Consider the following 22,221-nt stretch of genomic DNA (forward strand, 5'->3'; position numbering starts at 1 on the left):
GAGTTTTTATGAGAATTAGCTCATTAAGTGGAAGCAGCTATTTTTCTTAATACAATTATAAATTACTTAATAATGTCACCTTTGGTAGCTGTAACTGGATATTTATTTAACTTAATTTAAAATTTAACTAATTTAATTTAATTAATTTTCTTTCTTCCGTGGCTGTTGTTGGTATGGAGGCTCTAAATGCTGTCATACCTGTATGGTATCTCAGTTTTTGTTATAGCAGTGGTAAATACATGAGTAAAAAATTTCAAACCATGGAGATATTGTTGAAATCAAAAATTAAAATATCTTTGCCTACCTCCTAGGGTCATGCCTAGAAGATAAACACTGTTACATGTTTGTCATCTTCCTGGGGTGCCTGGGTGGCTCAGTCGGTTTAAGTGTCAAACTCTGGATTTCAGCTCAGCTCATGATCTCACAGTTCAATCTGCTTGGGATTCTCTCTCTCTCCCTTTCTCTGTCCCTCCCCTGCTCATGTGCATGCTCTCTCTCTCTCTCTCTCTCTCTGTCTCTAAAAATAAATAAATAAACCTTAAAAGGTTTGTATCTTCTGGAAATCATTCCACATTAGCAAATATAGGCCTATCTTATTCTTTTTTATTTATTTATTTATTTTTAATGTTTATTTATTTTTGAAGGAGAGAGAGACACAGTGTGAGTGGGGGAGGGGCAGAGAGAGAGGGAGACACAGAATCCGAAGCAGGCTCAGGGCTCCGAGCTGTCAGCACAGAGCCCGATGCGGGGCTCGAACCCACGAACCGTGAGATCATGACCTGAGCCGAAGTCGGACGTTCAACCAACTGAGCCACCCAGGCGCCCCATGGGCCTATCTTATTCTTGATAGATGCATATTCCATTGTTTGGATATCAGTAGTGCATTTTACCAGTCTCCTATTTATAGACATTCTTAGGGTGTTTTTAGGTCTTTGTATCACAATGAAATTTGTACATCCTTTTACAAATATCTTTGCATACTTGAGACTGATTCTTAATACTAAGTCTGTACCTTTATATTTTGGATAGATATCGTCAAATTGTCCTTCAAAAATGTATATCAGTTTACTTTCCCATCACCAGTGTGGTGAAAAGTATCTGTTTCCCAGCACCTCAGCCAACTCTGTATTTTACTTAACTATAAAATTTTTGCCACTTTAAAAGATGGAAAACAGGGTGGTCTTATTTCAGTTCACATTTCTTTCATTTTAGTGAGGTTGACTATTTTTCATATGTGTATTTATCATTTCTCTCTGTGAGCTGCTCATTCATAACCTTTGCCCATTTTTATGCATAAGATTGCTTATTTTTATACCTTCATTTAAAATATATTTACTTGAGGAATCATAGTTTCCTCTTTCCTCTTCCTCTTCCACTTTTCATTGGTGCCTGGGTGGCTCAGTTGGTTAAGCATCCAACTTCGGCTCAGGTCATGATCTCATAGTCCATGAGTTTGAGCCCTGTGTTGGGCTGTGTGCTGACAGTTCAGAGCCTGGAACCTGCTTCAGATTCTGTGTCTCCCTGTCTCTCTGCCCCTCCCCTGTGCTTGCTCACGCTCTGTCTCAAAAATAAACATTAAAAAAAACTTTTTTAATACAGGTTTTTTTTTTCATATTCCTCTTTCAGGCATTTCATATTCTGGCATTGGGTTTATTAGAAGAAAAGCAACAGCTTGAAAAAGCTCCTGAAGAAGAAGTGACATTTGACTTTTACCATAAGGCTTCAAGTATGTTTTAGTATTAATTTTCAGTATAGTTTCAGCTAATTACCAAGTGAAAGTTTAGCTCTTACAGAGTGTTAATCTGCCACTCATTAAAGCATAGACAATTCTGAAATTGTTTAAGACGTTTCCTAGCATCTTTAGTTCTTAACTAATGTTTTCAAAAATAAAAGTGTTTTTTTAATTCTCTGCTGTATCTTTTTACTGCATGATCCCCCCCCCCCTTTCTTTGAATGGGAGATAAATATATTGATGGTTTCTCACTTGCCTTCTTTGTCTAGTATTACCAAATATTTGCTGCTTCATCAACCATAACATTCACACTACCCATCTATGGAAGTTATTAATGTTCCTGAATGTAAACTGATTGCAGACATCTGAGTGAATGATAATGTGTGTGTTTGGCACTGTTTTTTACCTGGCAGAACAGGATAGGTTTAGATTAGATTTTTAAGTTTTATTTAGATATTTATTAGATTAAGATAGTTTTCATCAAAGCACATTCCAGGGACATTGATTAGGAGACCAAAAGGAGAAAAGCTTCTCTTTTTCTATTTATAAACTGAGTTTTTTCGATCCTTGAAGACATCATATACGTATTCAGTTTATGGGCATAAACAGCCCCCACGTTCATATTTTGGGGAGGTTTGGTTCTAATTAACTACTTTTATTAGACAATGAACCAAGTGGAGGAAAGGTGAGACACAGATCCTTAAAAGTAGCTTTCACTTAGCCCCAGTGGAAAATGTATTAAGAATTTTAAAGTAATTCAAGTTTTTCATGTTTAATTTAGTACTGAGTACTTCATGTCATTGCAGATTCTTCCATTGAAAAATTAATGTATTTAAGGAAGTGATTGTGAACTTTGGCTATCAATGTGAATAACATTAACTATAAATTATAATTTATACATAATTATGAAGATACTCATTTATGATTTGTAACTTTTGTGTTTTAAAAAAGGATTGGGAAGTTCAGCCATGAATGCTCAGAATATACAGATGCTTTTGGAAAAACTCAAAGGAATTCCCCAGTTAGAAGGCCAGAAAGACATGATAACATGGATACTCCAGGTGAACCTGATAAACTAATCATATCTTGGTTTATATATTTAAGAATCCTCTGTTTGCCTGTAATGTTAAACTACTGTTCTCTAACTGTAAAGTCATTTACTATTGATTTCGTGGTCACTCACATGTTTTCCTATTTTAGTGAAAGGATTTTTTTTTTAATTTTTTTTTCTTAATGTTTTTATTTATTTTTGAGACAGAGAGAGACAGAGCATGAGCAGGGAAGGGGCAGAGAGAGAGGGAGACACAGAATTGGAAGCAGGCTCCAGGCTCTGAGCCATCAGCACAGAGCCCGATGCGGGGCTCGAACTCACAGACTGTGAGATCATGACCTGAGCCGAAGTCGGACGCTCAACCGACTGAGCCATCTAGGCACCCCTGAAAGGATTTTTTTTTAATTAATTAAAATTTATTCATTTATATCATTATTTAGTCGGTATCTATTGATTGCCTTTTATGTGCCATGGTCATTTCTAGACACTGAACAAGATAGATAAGGTGGTTGCTGTTGTGGAGCATATACTAGTTCAGGTACAGGCAATAAACAAGAAAAGGATAATCAGAAAAAAAAAGAAAGAAAGAAAGAAAAGGATAATTCAGTAGATGAATAGAGGGTAACTTCAGATGGGTAACCAGAAAGGCCTTTCTTAGGAGGTGACATTGAAACTGAATGACATGGAGCCAGTCTTAGAAAAATCTGGAAGAGTATTCCACACAGAGGGAACAGCACTGCAAAAGCTCTAAGGAGGCCAGAAAGAAGGCCAGTGTGACTGAAGCACAATGAGAGAAGGAGAAAAAGGTAGGCAACAAGGTCAGAGGGACAGCCAGGGGCCAGATCATATAGAACTTTCCAGGTGAAGGTAAAAAGGTGGATTTTATTTTTGAGAACAGTGGGAAAGCACTGAAGGATTTTAAGTGACACAGTATTGTCTGTACTTTTGTAAGATCACTCTGGCTGCTGTGGGGTAAGTGGATTATAGGGTATAAGAGTAAAAGCAGGGAAACTATTAGAAAACTGTTGCAGAAATCCTGGTGAGAGATAAGCATGACCAGGGCTCGGATGCAGATGGCGAGAAGCTGGACTGATTCAGGTGTAATTTGGTAGTAGAATCTGTAGAACTTGCTGATAGATATGGTGGATGAGGGAGATCAAGGAATCAAAAATGACTCCTGCATTTGGAGCTTGAACTGTTGGGTGGATGGCAGTGCCTTTGGGGAGGAGTGAGTAAGGAAGGGGTAGGGAGAGAAGCTGGAAATAGTACTTTAATGGGAATCCTCCACATGGAAACATGAAGCCAAGGTTTTGGAGCTTCACCTCACTGGACTTATTAAAAGATTCTGATGTTATCAGATAGATATTGTTTTGATAACTAGAATATGGATTGATTAATTTCCATATTCATATCAATTGGAGATCTTTGTACTGATTTGTACTTCAAGAAGTTGGCTTTTTTTATTCCTTAGAGTAAGTCATTAAACATGTTTGATATAATTAGATTTGTGGCTATAAGGTAATGTTATTATTAAGGTTTCTCTTGAAGCAGAATTCACAAAGAAATTTAGTATTTGTGTTAAATTTGCCAATATAATTACTTTAAAATACAAAAACAAAACAAAGTAGATAAGTTTACAACTTTTATTAAGAAAATAAATTGAACTGTCATTTATTTCAACATGTATGTCTTGCAGACACAGTGTTATATATTAGAGATCTATTCATGAAAATTGATTTTCTTGTAGAATACCAAAGTTTATTGTCAAAATATACAGAAGTACAAGTGTCCACTGTTAAAATCATTAGGAATTTTCCTCAAATGTTCAATATAAAGTTGTGTTGTAAGTTCCTAGTGGGAGGTATTTACACATGAGACTGAGACTCCTTCAAATATAAACATTTTGTGGATGGATGTACCATCCTATTGCTGAAACATTGGTTTTTGTTAAAAACAACGAGACTGATCTATGCAAGCTATTATGGAAACATCTTCACAGATAAATGATTAAGTGAAAATGGAAGATAGGAAACAATGTATATGGTAGGATTGCTTTTGATGAGAATATGTGTAAATATAAAGAAATATGTATTCTGATAATTTTTTCATGAAAACAAATACTAATAATCTTTAATTTAGTTGATTTTGGGGAGAGGGACTTGATCAGGGAGAGGATTTCATTTTCCATTTTGTATTCTCGTCTTTATATGCCTTTGCATTAAAATAAGTAATTTATAATCTAAAAAAATTTTTTTTCCCTAGCAAAAGCAGAGAAATGCTAATACCTACAGATGGAATTAGCTAATTTTGTTGCCTGCAGCCTCCTGCTTAGCTGTATTGCTAATCAACTAGGGCAGGTGTTTGTCACAGTCAGGAGTCACTTTTTATATACTTAAAACTACTTATATTACTATTTATATGCATGACTGTGTGTATGTAAAGTTTAAGTCAGAGACGTTTGGTGACGTGATGACAAAATCAAATTAGTGAATTTTTCTGTTTCTTATCAGTCTAACCAAATCTTTTTTTTTTAACATTTCATCTATTTTTCATAGATGTTTGACACAGTGAAGCGATTAAGAGAAAAATCTTGTTTAATTGTAGCAACTACATCAGGATCAGAATCTATTAAGAATGATGAGGTAATAACATTATATTAATGGTGATGTTCTTGGTCTTTGAACTTTACCGGTTTAAGGTAGCTGCTGCTTTTTTATTAGAAGGAAGCTGTTTGTTGTAAAGTTTGTGAGATGTCCCATCTTCTTTTGTTCATTGTGTTTCTGTACCACAGGGATTAGTGCTGCTTGACACATAGTTGTCCACTATAATATATGTATTTTACAAAATCAGAGGAAATTGATGTACGTGGAGCTCTGTCGGAAATACCATATTTTATTAATTTTTAAAATATTTTAATATCTGAAATTGGGATATATCCTATAATCAATGACTTCTTATAATTTAGTCAGCATTCTTAGTGGAACATAAGAAAATGGTACATCTTAGATTCAATGAAATGTAGTAATATTCAGGTTATGATGATTCTAATCTTAAAATTATTAGAATACTATTTATTACTTATGATTTTTTTTATTATAGTTTGTAACTATTCCTCCTAAAAGAATAACACTGGTCTTAAGTTAGAATAAACAATAAAAAGACACCATACATGTCAGTAATATTGTTAAAGTTCTCAGTTTTAGCAATGCATCTAGTAGTAACTGTTAGATAGTGTCAGGTTGGTCAAAATTGATTAAATGTCAGTGATTAAACAATTAACATATGATTTAAAAATTTTGTTTCATTTAATTTTCTTAATCTACCTGCATTGAGTATAAAAGACCATTTATTAGATATTTAAAGTACTTGGGGCTTTTAGATTAAATTATTTTTTTTTTAAATTTTTTTTTCAACGTTTTTTATTTATTTTTGGGACAGAGAGAGACAGAGCATGAACGGGGGAGGGTCAGAGAGAGAGGGAGACACAGAACCGGAAACCGGCTCCAGGCTCTGAGCCATCAGCCCAGAGCCTGACGCGGGGCTCGAACTCACGGAGCGCGAGATCGTGACCTGGCTGAAGTCGGACGCTTAACCGACTGCGCCACCCAGGCGCCCCTAGATTAAATTATTGAAATAACCAAAAGAGCAATTAGTTGTATGATAGGATGGAGCCTGTATGCTAGTTCTGAGACATCAGATTGAATCTAGGCTTAAGGGGAAATCAAGTGTTATCAGACTCTTACTCTAGGAAGTTTTGCTTGACTGAATAGTGTATGTCAATTTTAACAATGGATCCTACCTAATTTTTGTGGTTTTTTAATACCCAGATTACTCATGATAAGGAAAAAGCAGAACGGAAAAGAAAAGCTGAAGCTGCTAGACTGCACCGCCAGAAGATCATGGCTCAGATGTCTGCCTTACAGAAAAACTTTATTGAAACTCACAAACTGATGTATGACAGCACCTCAGAAATGTCTGGGAAAGAAGATTCCATTATGGAGGAAGAGAGGTAAAACCTAGCAAAACTAAAAATTAGCAACTCAGTTTTTTTGAGGGAAAATGACATATTCACTTTAAATAAAATCTTTCCAAAATATGTTTTGTAGTAAGAGAAATTATACTGTGTTTAAATTAGCAAAAACACAGTGGGAACTCTAAGGTATTATTGAATGTAAGTTTATGTTGATGAACAGTTCAAGTGCGCAATAGTTTGTTAAAAGCGTTTATGTACCAAAAGGAAAATGGAAATGGTAAAAATCGAAATCAGCTTCTGTTATCTTGTATAAATGAGGGCCCCTTTAGGTACACATTTATATATCAGTTCATATATTCCACCGTTTTTATAATTTCTGGTAAAAATGAGTGTAGTTACTACGGGTTGAAAAAAAATCTTTCACCTGAAAAAGGTAGTTTATATTTGTTTTTCTTTTTTTCTTGAAGAGAAAGAAGACACTGCCTGTAATTGTAGTCATGGACAGCACATTACAATGGGAATCAATAAATCTGATTTTCTGAGTTCTACTGTGGTGTGCTCTTGGGGAAATCAGTTAACCTTCTGAGAGCCACACATTGTGAGCTCTTGTATGGTTGCAGTGTGAAAAGGAGGGAAAATAAGGATACTTTTAAAAGCACTCCAATTTAAAATGTAAATACCTCCTATGGTTTTTTTTTGGTTTTTTTTTTTTTTATATATAATTTATCGTCAAGTTGGCTAACATACGGTGTATACAGTGTGCTCTTGGTTTTGGGGGTAGATGCCCATGATTCATCACTCATGCACAACACCCAGTGCTCATCCCAACAAGTGCCCTCCTCAATGCCCATCACCCATTTTCCCCTCTCCCCCATCCTATGCTTATTTTTAAAAATAAGCTTTGACTGCTCTTTAAATAATGTGTGTTTTGGATAGTTTTAAAAAATTGTGCTTTTGCAATAACATTAGAAACAGACATAATTTATCTGTCATCTTGAAGCAGGGTACGTTAACAAGGACCACAAAGAATAAAGACTATATATTTTAAAGATAAAAAAAAATATATATATATATATATATATATACACACACATATATATACATATATACATATATATATACATATATATATATGAAGGTAAGCTATCCTTAGCTGACAATAGTAATAGAACTAGAAATTAATATAAAACTTTATAAACAATTCACAGAAGTTCCAACCCTGGAGATACTTTATATTAGCAACATGCTCTTTATGAAAAAGAGACTACTGTATGTTTAGCCAAACAAGAGAATAGGAAGCAAAAAATGTGCTCAGAGTTAATTAATGGCCTCAATGCTTTTTATTTATTTTTATTGACTGATTGATTGCACACATAAATTATTGTGTTCTAGTTGAAAACAATTCAAATAACACAGTTAGATCCCTTAGACCATCCTCTGCATTCCTGATCTTTCTGCACAGATAACCATTGTTAATAAATAACTATTGTTCTAGGCCTCTTCTATGCATTTATTAACATATATGCATAAATGAGTATTGGTTTGTGTTTTTTAATAGTTTATTTTACCATACCTTTGGTTCTGCAGCTTGGTTTTTTACTCAGTGTTTTATAAATCTCTTCATGTCATTCCATATAGGTCTATTAGATTCTACATGATTCTTTATGTGTGAATATACACTATTTTGTTTGTTAGATTTGGGGCATTTAAGTTGGTTTTCCCTTATTTTCTAATTTTCCCTTAATATAAACAATGTGTCAGAATATTTTTGTATATTTGCTCCCTTGTACAATTGTATAAGTACTTCTCAAGAGTAGAATCTAATATGTGAAAGTACTGGCTCATCATTATTTTAAATTTTAATAGATACTATCACAATAAAACTCCAATGTAGTTTTACCAATTCCTACTCCCAACAATGTTTGAGAGTTCCTATTTTCTTCATTTTCATCAATGCTTATTATTATCATCAGTACTTGAAAATATTTGATAGTCAACATTATAAATCTCTGCCAGGCTGAATTTCCCTATTACTAGTTAGTACTAGGTTGAGCATCTTTTCATATGATTGTTCACCAAATTCTTTAAAATGTTTGAGAGAGAGAGAGACAGAGAGAGAGAGAGAGAGAGAGAGAGAATGAACTAGTGAGGGAGGGGCAGAGAGAGAGGGGAACATAGGATCCAAAGTGAGCTCCACACTGACCCCAGAGAGCCCAATATAGGGCTCGAACTCACAAACGGTGAGATCCTGACCTGAGCTGAAGTCGAACGCTTAACTGACTGAGTCACCCAGATGCCCCCAAAAACATTTTAATTACACAGTTATACTGACACATTTTCCTTTTAAAAATCAGATGTCAGAGATAAAGCTACTTCTGTTTGAGCACTGGCCTAAATCTGGGACTCCTTTCTGCCCTTCCTCAGAAGATATTCTGGTTATAAATTTTATGTATCTCCTGTCAGAATTTCTACTATGCTATTACCTGTAAATATATGTAACCATAGAAATTACATACTATCATTCAGTCTTTTGTTTTATTTGCATCAATGGTATTATGTGTCCTTCTGCAACTTGTCATATTCACTTGGAAATCTATGCTCTATGTTCTTATGTACCAAACGAGCTCAGTGTTTCTCAGTCTTGGTATTTGGGCAGCAGTTCTTTTTTGTGCTCCATGAATTGCAGGACAGTCCACGTCTCTGGCTCCTCATTCACTAAATTCCAGTAGCGTCCTGTAGTCCTTATGGTACCAAAAGGTAAACCTTACCTCACATATTGCTGAATGCCTCCTATGAGGTGGTACCCCATCTAGCATTCAAACTGCACCTTTTAATACTGCTTAGTATTCTGTATGGTGTAATTTCATTTACATTGATGATGAACATTTAAGTTATTTCCAGTTTGTTGAATGATCTGTGGCAATTCAGGGACCTTCTTGCACAGGTAAAGAGGCAGTATTGCAAAGCAGTTCAGAGCATGGCCTGTGGAGTCAGATCACATGGGTTAGATCCAGGCTCTGCTACTATGTAGTGATGAGTCATTAGGTAAGTCTCTTACTGTCTCTAGGCCTCAGTTTCTTCATCTTAACAATGGAGGGTAATCTTAGTACCTACCTCATAGGATTTGTTGGAAAGATTAAATGAATTAATGTAAAGTATTTGAAACAGTGCCTCACATCACAATCAGTGCTTTACAAATATTCGCTATTATATTATTATTATACACATTGAGTACATGTAAGAATTGCTAAATCATTACGATGTAAGTTTTTATTTTAAAGTCTATCAGAATAGAATAGAACTTAAATGCCTAAGAAGAGGGAAAGGATAAAACTCTTACAGGCACGTATAGAAAGAGTATTGTGTAGCCATTTAAAAACAATGTTTCTGAATAAACTTTAATGACACAAGAAAACAAATAAGATATAAGTGAATAAAGCAGGTGCAAATCTGTATATGTGATCTTAATTATGTAAAAAGAATGGTATAAACAAAGTGGACTGGACGGGAATATACAAATGGTTATCTCTAGTTTGTGAGTGTATAATGTTTTTTATTTTCTTCTTTATACTTTTATAGATTTTCCAAATTTTCTTAAGTATGTATTACTTTTCTAATCAGAAAAAAACCAGATAACCCTGCTTCCTGGTATGAAAATTAACTATAATTCTAATATACACTCTACTTTGTGATCTGCATTTTTTGCACTCAGCAACACAAAATGTATTTTTGAATAAGCAAATTAACTGATATGAGCCAGAAAAATCAAGGGGGAAGATTTTAAGCTAATATTGCTGAATATCATTTTTATTTTACTATTTTTGTTCTTAAAGTTCTTGCACTACAGTTACTTAAAATCTACCAAAATATAAAGACAAGTGACCAAAACATGTGTCCTCATTTCTGGTTGTTTCTCTTGGTAGTGCCCCAGCAGTCAGTGACTACTCTAGAATTGCTTTGGGTCCTAAACGGGGTCCGACTGTTACTGAAAAGGAGGTGCTGACATGCATCCTCTGCCAAGAAGAACAAGAGGTGAAAATAGAAAATAATGCCATGGTATTATCGGCCTGTGTCCAGAAATCCACCGCCTTAACCCAGCACAGGGGAAAACCCATAGAACTCTCAGGGGGTATGTATTGTTTAATAAATATCCTTTTGAGCATTTCTTTTCATACTTATATAATGAGAAAAAAATATTGGAAGAAGTTTGGGAGTGAGACTATATTTAGCCTTATTTAGTCAGATCATATTTTACCCATATGTAAAATGGTCTCTAGATATTTACATACCATGTTTGCTCCTTTGTTTTATTTTTTAATTTTAATTTTTGTTACACTTGGCCACATTGCTCAGTCTCTGTCTCTATCTGCCTATCTACCCCCATTTTTCTATGCTGAACCTTTTGAAAGTAGGATGGAGGCATATATATTTCATCCCTAAATATTTACACATGCATGTTCTAAAACTAAGGATAGTCTATTATATGTCTGTCATACCATTATAACATTCAAGAAAATGAATAATAATTCAGGAATATTACCTAATATAAAAGCCATATTTGGATTTTCCCAAACTGTCCTCAACTAGACGTTTTTAGCTAGACTTTTTTTTTTCTCATTTAGGGTCTAGACATATTTTGTGCCTTGTTTTTATTATGTCTTTTTAAATCTATGTTAATCTAGAATAGTCACTTGTTCTTTTTTTTTTTTCCATTATAATAACTTCTTAGAAGAATGTAGACCAGTTGTTTTGTACATGTCTTACATTGTAGATCTGTCTGTTGCCTCAAAATTAGGTTCATGTTAAGTATTTTCTTGGCAGGAATACTAATTAAGTAATGTATTTTTTTTATGTCACATCAGAGTTACTGCTTTATAAAATACCCTTGGGATAATAATAATGATGATGATAAAAAAGGCTAACATTAACTGAATACTTACTGTATGCCAGGCACTGATTAAGTGCTTTATGTGTATTTACTCGCTTAATCCGCACAGCAACCCAATGAGTTTGGTACCAATATTGGCTCCATTTACAGATGAAGGAACTGAGGCACGGAGAAGTTAAATAATTTACCCAAGGCCACAAGTTATATGTAATGAAACCAGATTTTTAACCACTATGTCTTTGCTTTTATCCATATTATAATGCCCTAAGTATACCTTAGAAAGTAATTCAAATTACTCTTAAAATTAGAAGAGCAAATTGTGCTTGAATCATAGAAAAATCACTTCAACAACCAAGATAAGGCAACTTAAACCTGATGTTCAGAATAAAAAATACAAATCAAAAATAGAAGTTGTCATTAATTCACACTAATTTTAAATCCTACCTGAAGTCTAGGTTTATATTTTTCTCCTTTTGCTTACTACTAAGAATATATATCCTGTTACCATGATACTGTGACACTTTACTTGGACATTCCTAAGAAGGTTCATGATTAGAATTTTAGACCTTGATAATCTCTTTTTTTTTCCCCCATTTTATAACCATGGGGGGAGATGAATACATGCCTCCTATTTTTGTCTTCCTGTACCAGAAACCCTGGACCCGCTCTTCATGGATCCAGACTTGGCATATGGAACTTACACAGGAAGCTGTGGTCATGTGATGCATGCGGTGTGCTGGCAGAAGTAAGTTGTCCTTCTGACATGTTCTTGAAAGAAACTAGGAATACTGAAGTCCATTAAAGGCCACAAAAAGGCATGTTTTCTCATGTCTTCTTTCCTTCCTTATCTGAATAATTGAAGCAGTTTTAATTACTAATTTTGTTTGCATGATATTCATTATCTTATCACCTTCAGAAATGCATGTAATAGGGACACCTGGGTGGCTTAGTCGGTTAAGCGGCTGACTTCAGCTTAGGTCATAATCTCAACATTTGTGAGTTCGAGCCCCGTGTCAGGCTCTGTGCTGACAGCTCAGAGCCTGGAGCCTGCTTCGGATTCTGTGTTTCCTCCTCTCTCTCTCTGCCCCTCCCATGTTCATGCTCTGTCTCTTAATAATAAATAAACGTTAAAAAAAAAAAAAAAAAGAAATGGATGTAATAAACTATCAACTTAAAATTTTCACTACTCCTTTGTACTTCCTCTCCACGAGCTAGTTGGTTGCTCTTGATCAGTATTTGTGTAAAAGAAAGCTATAATCTTTCTTAAAATATCTCATTTCCCATGGGGTGCCTGGGTGGCTCAGTCAGTTAAGTGTCCGACTTAGCTCAGGTCATGATCTCACGGTTCATGGGTTCGAGCCCTGCATCTGGCCCTGTGCTGACAGCTCAGAGCCTGGAGCCTGCTTCAGATTCTGTGTCTCCCTCTCTCTCCCTCTCCCCCACTCATGCTCTGTCTCTCTCAGGAATAAATAAACATTAAAAAAAAAAAAATCTCATTTCCCTGATAATGTAGAGTGAAAAGTACCTTTGAGATAGAATAAGACAGGAAATTCTAGTTCCACCTTTGGAAGAGAAAAATTCAGAAATATAATTCCTGGGAAATCTTTTGTATAGGATTCATTCTTTTGGCATTGGGTTAGAGTACATAATCTTCCTGAATAGCCTTTACAACATCAGCTGGCCATTGGAAACTGAAGGAAGTAGTGTCTGCGTTTTATCTCCATGCTGCTGAGTTAGGAGCCAAGTTATGATTCAGTAAAATTATTTTAAGTTTGTTTCTGCCCTGATGTGTCTTGTTTGCCCCCAAAAGAATGGGCATCCTATTTCTTGTATAATTGCAACTTCGGTATTTGGGCATGTAGATTCTAAAGACATTTATTAAAGCAAAAATTCCAGACTTTTGTCACTTGGATTAGAGTGAAGATACGTGTATCATTCTGAAGGGACCCATGTCTTAAAATTTTGCAGGTATTTTGAAGCTGTACAACTGAGCTCTCAGCAGCGCATTCATGTTGACCTTTTCGACTTAGAGAGTGGAGAGTATCTTTGCCCACTTTGCAAGTCTCTGTGCAATACTGTGATCCCCATTATTCCTTTGCAACCTCAAAGGATAAACAGGTATGTTTTAATTCATGTTTGGGTTGAATTTTTAAAAGCTGTATTTAATCCTTTCATTTGTGCCTGTTTTGATTAGATCACTAGTTTCTTTTGTTGTTTGAAGTAATTAATACTTTTTCTTTCCATAAGTTGTATTCTGTCTTTAAAATATGATGAAAAGCTCCAATTTTTGGTTTCTAAAATAACTGGAATGTTCATTAACTCAAATCTGTATGTTGTGTGTGTATCTTCTAACAGCCATGAAAACAGTAGAACATGAATCTCTACCTTAGCATTCACAAAAAGGGAAAAGATGCTGAGAAGATTTATCCTTTCAAATAGTACTTTTTACACCATTAGAGTTAATGTTTGAAATTTGGTTTCTCTAAATGTCTTTGTATTATTATTTCTAATTCTGTTTTTTTTTTTTTCCCTTAAGAGCCAATCGCCATAGTTGTAAAGATGTGGACAAAATGTTAACAATAAAAGTAAAGAAAAACAGTAGATTAATCATATCTTTGAATACTTTTTAAATTTTTAGACCAAGTTTTTAAACTTTTCTATTCTGACCATCTGTGAATGGAACTCAGTAGCAAATTTATTCATTTTTTATGATAGCTATAGCATATAATTGTATATTTGTGTTGTCACTGTTGTACCTAATAACAGTATTCTTCATTGTTGTTCATTTTCTTAAAACTCAGTGAATTTGTAATGATTGACCTAAGTTTTGCTATAGAAAATAATTTCGTTGATAAAAACACTTAACATGTGTCCACAACAAAAGTGTTCAAAGGTGATAGGCTTGGCAATCAGCGTCAATAAGTTAGTTGCTCTATCTCTGCTATTCTTTGTCATTAGAAAACCTGATCTGGGGGTACCTGGCTGGCTCAGTAGGTTGAGCATCCAACTTTTGATTTTGGCTCAGGTCATGATCTCACAGTTCGTGGGATCGAACCCCACGTCTGGGTAGACACTGGAAGAACAGAGCCTGCTTAGGATTCTCTCTCCCTTTCTCTCTGCCCCTCTCCCCACTCACGCTCTGTCTCACTCTGTCTCTCAAGAATAAAATAATAAAAAATTTTTAAAAAGAACAAACACCCTTGAAATAGGAATACCATCAGCATGTTTGAGGCACAGCAGAAAGGCAGCATGCTTGGAATGGAGCAAAGAACAAGATCATAAAAGGGCTTATAAGATTGGAAATTAGAATTTTATTTTTAGTATTAAAAACACGAAATATTTTATGTGTGATGGGAAACCATTGGAGTACTTTGAACAGAGGAGTGATATGATCAGATCTACATTTTAGAAGATCCCCCTGGCTGTTCTGCATTGAATATAGATGATAATGAAGCACTGTTGTGGAAACAGGAAGAACAGTTAATGTATTGAAATAGTTCCAGTGAGGGATGAAGTAACTTGGATTAGGGTAGTAACAATGGAAGTAGAAAAAAGTGCTCAGCTTGGAATATATTAAGAAGGTAAAACCAGCAAGACTAGCTGCTGGCTTCGAATGTGGATTGTGAGAGAATCTGAGAAATCAGTGATGACACCCGGTTTTTTATTTGAGTGACTAGAATGGTGATTCCATTTATTGATATTTGTTACTTCTACGTGATGGGCCTATGAATGGTATCTTACTCCTTGTACTTTTAAAATTCCCCTCCTACCCAAAACTACATTTTTACTTTATTTATTTATTTTATTGAAATATAGTTGACAATGTTACCATAGTTTCAGATTCCAGTATAGTGATTCATTAACTGTACTGTGCTGTGCTCACCACAGGTGTGGCTCCCATCAGTCACATACAACATTATTACAATACCATTGTCTATATTCCCTATGCTGTACCTCCATGCCCATTACTTATTCATTCCATAACTAAAAACCTGTATCTTCCTCTCTCCTTCACCCCCTTTTGCCCATTCCCACACCCCACCCCCCTTTCTGGCAACCATCAATTTGTTCTTTGTATTTATGGGTCTCTTTCTGCGTTGTGTGTTCATTTATTTGGTTTTTTAGATTCCATATACAAGTGAAATCACATGGTATTTGTCTTTCTCTGACTTCTTCACTTAGCATAATACTCTCTAGTCCCATCTATGTTGTCACAAATGGCAAGACCTCATCCTTTTTTATGGCTGAGTACTATCCCATTGTGTGGGATACTGCATCTTTATCCATTCATCTATCAGTGGGCACTTAGGTTGCTTCCATATTGCAGCTGTTGCAAATGATGCTGAAACTACATTTTTAGACGTATGTGCTTTTATAACCTACGTAGTTAATCTGAAGGAGTTTGATGTTTTCATACAGCCAATTATCCATAGAAAGACTCTACAAGTTCAGCTTTTCAGTTTGACTTTGTGCCAATGGCTTAATAATTTTTAAATATCATCTTTCAGTGAGAATGCAGAGGCTCTTGCTCAACTTTTGACGCTGGCACAATGGATACAGACTGTTCTGGCCAGAATATCAGGTTATAATATGAAACACGCTAAAGGTTTGCTCAAAATTATTTTATATTTTGCTGTTTGAGATTTAAGTGTCAGAGTCTTTAATATTTTTCTGAAGTACTTACTGCTCTAAAATATGGTTTGCAGATATAGATTTGTCGACTATCAGGACCTAAAGATTTCAAAGCCAAAATTAAGTTTGACTTAAATCACTTAAATAGTTTTCATACTGGCAAGCAATATAGACAGTGATTAATCTGGAGTCACACTCCTTGGAGTTAAATCTTAGATCCATTGCTTACTGTCTCTGTGATCTTGGACAAGTTTTTTAACCTGTTTGTGCCTCAACTTTCTTATTTGCAGGGTGAGAATAATAATAGCACCTATCTCGCTGACTTAAGAATTGAGGTCCTGTGTAAAGTAGAACAATGCATGGTACATAGTCAATCCTGTATGAGCATTAGCCATTACTATTACTAATTTTGTTAATATGTTGTCATTAATATTAATAATAAAAAAACAACATTTTTAAACTGTTACCTCATTTATATATTCTTTACAATTGAGGGATAAGACTAAAAAGTCTAAAGACTCTGAGAAGTAAACAATGGTAGGCAAATGAAGGAGGGAAGTCAAAATTTGAAGAATGGTAGAGGCAATGAGTTTCCTGGGTTTTTTTCCTCCTTTATTACCCAGCTTTGAACTCAGCATAGCCTGAGTCACAGAGCTTGCAATGGACATGAATAGCAAAAAGTTCAAGAGAGATGCCCTCTTTCTGGCCAGAGGACCAGGAAAAAAAGTCCCTCAGAACTGGAAAGTGTAAAGGGAATTCCTGTTTTGTTTTGTTTTGTTTTTTCCTCTTCTGACCCTCTCCTGATGCCAGCCCCAGTCAGGGAGCTGGAGCTGCAATGCTCCACATAGATATGTAAGATCCCAAGAGAAAACCAGTCTCTCTGGCTGGAGGAACTGGAAAAAAAAGGGACCTCTGTGTTCCATAGAATGCAGGGTGAATCCTCATTATTTTTTTTTCTGTCTTTGCCTCACAGTTTTATCCCAAGGGTAGCCCCAGTCACCTGAATCTACTTGACAACAGAAGGGACTAAAACTGAGAGAAACATGTCATTATGGCCAGAGGAAGTGGGGAAAAGGGTCCCTTGGAGCTAGAGAATATGGGGGAAATCCCAGAAAGAAGAGAGCTATAGAAGGGGAATCTCCTATTTTTGAGAACAGCACAGATCCTAGGCTTGCCTCCAAGCTGCACATGTGCAGAACAGGCCCAGAGAAACAGCAACAGGTTTGAGAATGAAACTGCATTAAAACCATCACTTAAGTCCCAGACTAACACCTGAGTAGTACATGTATAGGCAGACCCAAACAGTGTAGCAAAGGCTCGGAGACTAACATTGGAACCACCATACACAGACAGTGGGACAGAAATTGTTGAAATTAATTGTGTTGATTGCCTACGGAAACAAAAAGAAAGGTACATTTTTCCACAGAATTTTAAGAAGAACGAAAACCTCACAATGTAATATTCAAAATATCTAAGGTACAATCCAGAATTACTCAACATACAGAGAACCAGGAGAATCTGACCAATCTCAAGGAAAAAAAAAATCAATAAGATGCCAATCTTGAGATGTTTTAACATTGAACTTTTTAGACAAAAAATTTAAAGCACCCAATAATCATTAAACATAAGGTAAAGGTGAACACTTTTGAAATGAATGGAAAAAATATGAGTTCTCAGCAGAAAAAAAGTAGAAACTATTAAAAATAAAGAACCAAATGGAGAGGATAGAATTGAAAAAATACTATATGAAATAAAAATTAACTGGATGGGCTCGATAGTGGAATGGAGATGGGAAGGATAAGAGTTAGTGGACTTGAAATCTGATCAGTAGAAATTACCAAGTCTGAAGAATAGACAGAAAGTGCTGAAAAAGAAAAATAGCTTTAGAGACACATGGACCCAATTTTTTAATCCAATATTTATGTCATACAAGTCCTGAAAAGAAAAAAAGATGGTACAAAAAATAGTTGAAGAACTGATGACTGAAAACCTCCAAAATTTGGTGAAACACATAAATTTACAGATTTAAGAGTTCAGTGAAACTCAAAGATAAACTAAAAGAAAATCACACCCATATAGATAATACCTAAACTGCTGAAAACCAAAGATGAAGGAAAAAAGTCTCAAGAGCAAGCAGGAAAAGACAACTCATTTCACATAGGGGAACAACAATGCTAATTTGATAAGGAAATGGAAAATGGAGCCACAAAGAGGTTGGTATTCACTCAAGGTCTTAGTAATAGGAGCAGAGTTAGGATGCCAACCCAGGCAGCTTGGCTGCAGATCCTTGGCTCTTACTCACTATTGTATGCTGCCTTACTAGTAGAATACTATCCATCCATTAAAAATGGAAATATAGAGGGACAGTTACTGATGTGGAAAGACATTTATGATCTGTTGGTGACAAACAAGATACAGAGTACTACTATAGATTTTGTCTTTTTAAAAAGAATCTGTATTTGCAACATTTATATGGAGAACAGAAGAATATCACCCAAATGTTATTTGAGTAGAGAAATTTTGAGCGATAGTTTATTGTCTATTAACATTTTCTAAGTTTTCTAAAATGGTCATATATAATTTTAAACAGCTAGAAAAGTGTGTGTCACACTAAACCCTTGTGATTTTTCATTCTTTTTTCTTTTCATTTATAAGGAGAAAACCCACCAATTCCAGTCTTAGTTGATCAAGGAATGGGCGATTCCACTTTTGAGTTCCATTCTATCCTGAGTTTTGGAATTCAGCCTTCGTAAGTATCCAAGTAGTTAAGAGTAGTTTGTAAATGGCTGTGAAAATAAGAGTGAAGAACAATCCTTCCTTCCTTCCTGCCTTATTTGCAAAATTGTTTCTTTATCCCGTTTTTGTCTTGTTTCTCCCTGGAGTTTTATTTGTATAATAAAATTAAGTGGTTTGAGGTATTAGAGTAATATGTATTAGAGTAAATCCTGCCTGTAATTAACCATTTTTGACCAACAAAAATGCCATTTCTATATAGTCCAACCTACAATAAGAGCAGAATTTAAGAGATTTCAATTAAAGACATATCTAAATCTGATTTCTGTAAAGTCTCAGGTCAACCCCCACCCCCATTCATTTTCTTGTTTGTAAAATTGAAACAGTAGCTTCTTATCTTACATCATAAGGTTATTGAAAAAATACTTATGTGAAAACACTTTGAAAAATATAATGTATCCAAATCAGGTATTATTATTATTATCATTATTATTTAATAAATATTTTCTGATGTACACTTTTTTAGTTGTGATTCTTGTTCATATTTTGAATCCTCTTGCTGTTGAAAATACTTGTTACAGGGGCGCTAGGATGGCTCAGTCGGTTAGCGTCCGGCTCTTGATTTCAACTCAGGTCATGATCTCATGGTTCATGAGATCTTGCTAACAGTGCAGAGCCCGCTTGGGATTCTCTCTCTCCCTTTCTGTCTGCCCCTCCCCCACTCACACTCACGGACTCTCGCGTGCTCACGTGTGCGCTCTCTCTCTCTCTCTCCCTCTCTCTCTCCCTCTCTCTCAAAATAAATAAACTTAAAAAAACAAAATACTTTTTACAAAAGGAAGTTCAGGAAATCAGAACTTATCACTCCCAAGTACATGGTGTATTCATTCTCTCTCTGTTTCACACACACCCTGTTAACACTGAAGTTTCTCTTAGTCCTTTTCCACACATTAAAACTTGTTAGGTCAGATCTGTTTGCTTTGAATTTTATTCCTTCTCTCCAGTCTGTCCTTAATTTGGACCTGGATCCTTTCTGTGATCCTTTACTACATCTTTTATATGAAGTAAAGTTATATGAGCCATTATCATTTTGTAAGAGATATTTTTCTACCTATAAGAGCTACAGTCCCATTTTTTCTTCAGAGGCTCTAATCTCCAATTTGACAAAGAGCATTTTACTTTGTCAAAAGAGTTAAATTGTTGTTTCAGTACCTAAATTGTTAAATTTTTGTTTCTGTACCTTATTCTGTAGGTAACCCCTTTTATTAAATCACTATATAAAATTTTCTTGTTTTACTTTTAGGATAAAATATTCTAATAGCATCAAGGAAATGGTCATTCTCTTTGCTACAACAATTTACAGAATTGGACTAAAAGTACCTCCTGATGAAACGGATCCTCGAGTCCCCATGATGACCTGGAGCACATGTGCTTTCACTGTCCAGGCAATTGGTAATGCCTATGAGAGACTACTTCGGAGGGTTCATAGAAAAAGAATTAACATTGATTGACCAGAAATGTTTCCTTTTCCCTGATGTCTTAAAATAGTTTGAATTGTTTGAGGACTATTGGTATCTCAGTAGATTAGTGTAGCCTGATGCCATTTAGTCTGAGAATTTTTGTATTGATCCCTTTTTAACTACAGTACTGGTCATATGCAACAGAAGCTCAAAATATTTGAAAGGTATAGCATGAAGCAAGCTATATTCAAAAGCTGGCAGATTTATAACACACTAGGAAAATCAAGGGAAAAAAAGGCAAAGGAACAAGAATCAAGCCAGAAATGTTCAGTAATTTTTGTTTCTTTTACACCTTGAGAGAAAAAAGAAAGGGAAACCAAAGTCACCTAAAACATTATCAGAAAAGGGAAAAGAAGACTGAGGTAGTTGTGAGAGAGACAGACTAGCAGGCAGGAACTCACCAGGTCATAACGGAACCCCACTGTCAAATTCTCTGCCAAAATTTAAACTTCTTATAGAAGAATGCAGCAATCAAATCAAAATGTTGTATACCTTAAATTTACACAGTATAAATTGGGATGGGGGGAAGAAGAGTGTAGTAGTGAAGGATTTCTTCGTTTTTAAAATCAGCATATTTGCTTATTACAGTATGAGATAGAATACTATCTAAAAAAGAGTAAGAACTGTAATTCTTTTATGTCCTCTTTATCCAAGATGGTTTCAGTCTCCCTTTCCAATATACATTTTTGGTGGTTGCTCCCAATGGAGTCTATCATCTTTTCTTCATTTACATATATTTTTGTAACAAGACACCATTTCATGATTTGAATTAAGTAGCACGAAGCCACAAAACCTTCCTGCACACGAGCTTCAGCGTCCTGAACAGATTTTAGGAGTCACATCCAAACCTGTCAGACTTAAATCATGGATAAAAGATTACACACAGGTTTATCTTTCCTGTGGTTGAATAAAATGAGAAATAGGAAGAATGAGATTTAAACAGAATAGAATCTGAACAAACCGGTAAGAAATGTAAAGCATTCTTTTGGAGTCATGATCTACTACTAAGTCTCTTGACAGTTTCAGTGAAGATATTTTACACTTTACTATCCTTGGCAAGACAAACGTTAGGAATCGGGAGTTTAGATAGTTAACATAAAAAAAGGTCACAGTTTTTGTCAGAAAAGTGATGAGAAGTTCACTGGAGGGCTTCCAGTGGTCCACTGGTTCCTATGTGGTTCTGTAACCTAGTAATTGGGTTTTATTTTATTAATACAGTATTATACTGTTTTCACTTCAGTGCTTTTTCCATCCCAGAACATAGTGCTGTACTTTATTCCTAGTGCATAAGCATCTAACTTACTTCATTCCCTATGGGTATGGCAAGACATACACAGAACATGTTGGCATAGTTAGGAACTACAGTTGAAGAATCAATATACAGAGTCTTTTTTTACTGTCCATTCAAAGATGGAAAAAGAAAATAGGAAGTAAACCTTCCTAACTCATAGGTGTATCTGCTGCCAAAGATCAATGAAAGTAAGAGTAATTTAGCAATAAATGCCCTAGCCAACAAGGCAAAATGTATCTGAATCCGTGGGGTTTTTTGAATTTTCAATTTTTTTTTCCTGTCATGTAATTATTTTTTAAAAGTATGCGTAAGAGCAATAGTTACCTGCATTGCCTTATGTATTTTAAAACAAAATACGTTGTGACCGTACATAAAATTACTTGCTGAAAAATTTTTTGTGT

The 22,221-nt window shown here is 35.1% G+C and overlaps 1 protein-coding gene across 1 annotated transcript in view; it reads left to right on the top strand.

Moving 5' to 3' along the window:
- Nucleotides 1-22,221, top strand: part of UBR1 (ubiquitin protein ligase E3 component n-recognin 1) — a 133,268-nt gene that overhangs the window by 81,959 nt on the left and 29,088 nt on the right. Inside the window, exons 26-35 of the mRNA XM_007081724.2 lie at nucleotides 1,627-1,726; nucleotides 2,684-2,793; nucleotides 5,339-5,425; nucleotides 6,611-6,792; nucleotides 10,680-10,885; nucleotides 12,296-12,389; nucleotides 13,613-13,762; nucleotides 16,153-16,250; nucleotides 18,932-19,025; nucleotides 20,313-20,461. Of these exons, the coding sequence (XP_007081786.2) occupies nucleotides 1,627-1,726; nucleotides 2,684-2,793; nucleotides 5,339-5,425; nucleotides 6,611-6,792; nucleotides 10,680-10,885; nucleotides 12,296-12,389; nucleotides 13,613-13,762; nucleotides 16,153-16,250; nucleotides 18,932-19,025; nucleotides 20,313-20,461 (1,270 nt within the window). The remainder of the gene's footprint in view (nucleotides 1-1,626; nucleotides 1,727-2,683; nucleotides 2,794-5,338; nucleotides 5,426-6,610; nucleotides 6,793-10,679; nucleotides 10,886-12,295; nucleotides 12,390-13,612; nucleotides 13,763-16,152; nucleotides 16,251-18,931; nucleotides 19,026-20,312; nucleotides 20,462-22,221) is intronic.

This window comes from Panthera tigris, chromosome B3 (genome assembly GCF_018350195.1).
Source record: "Panthera tigris isolate Pti1 chromosome B3, P.tigris_Pti1_mat1.1, whole genome shotgun sequence".
Taxonomy (NCBI): Eukaryota; Metazoa; Chordata; class Mammalia; order Carnivora; family Felidae; genus Panthera; species Panthera tigris.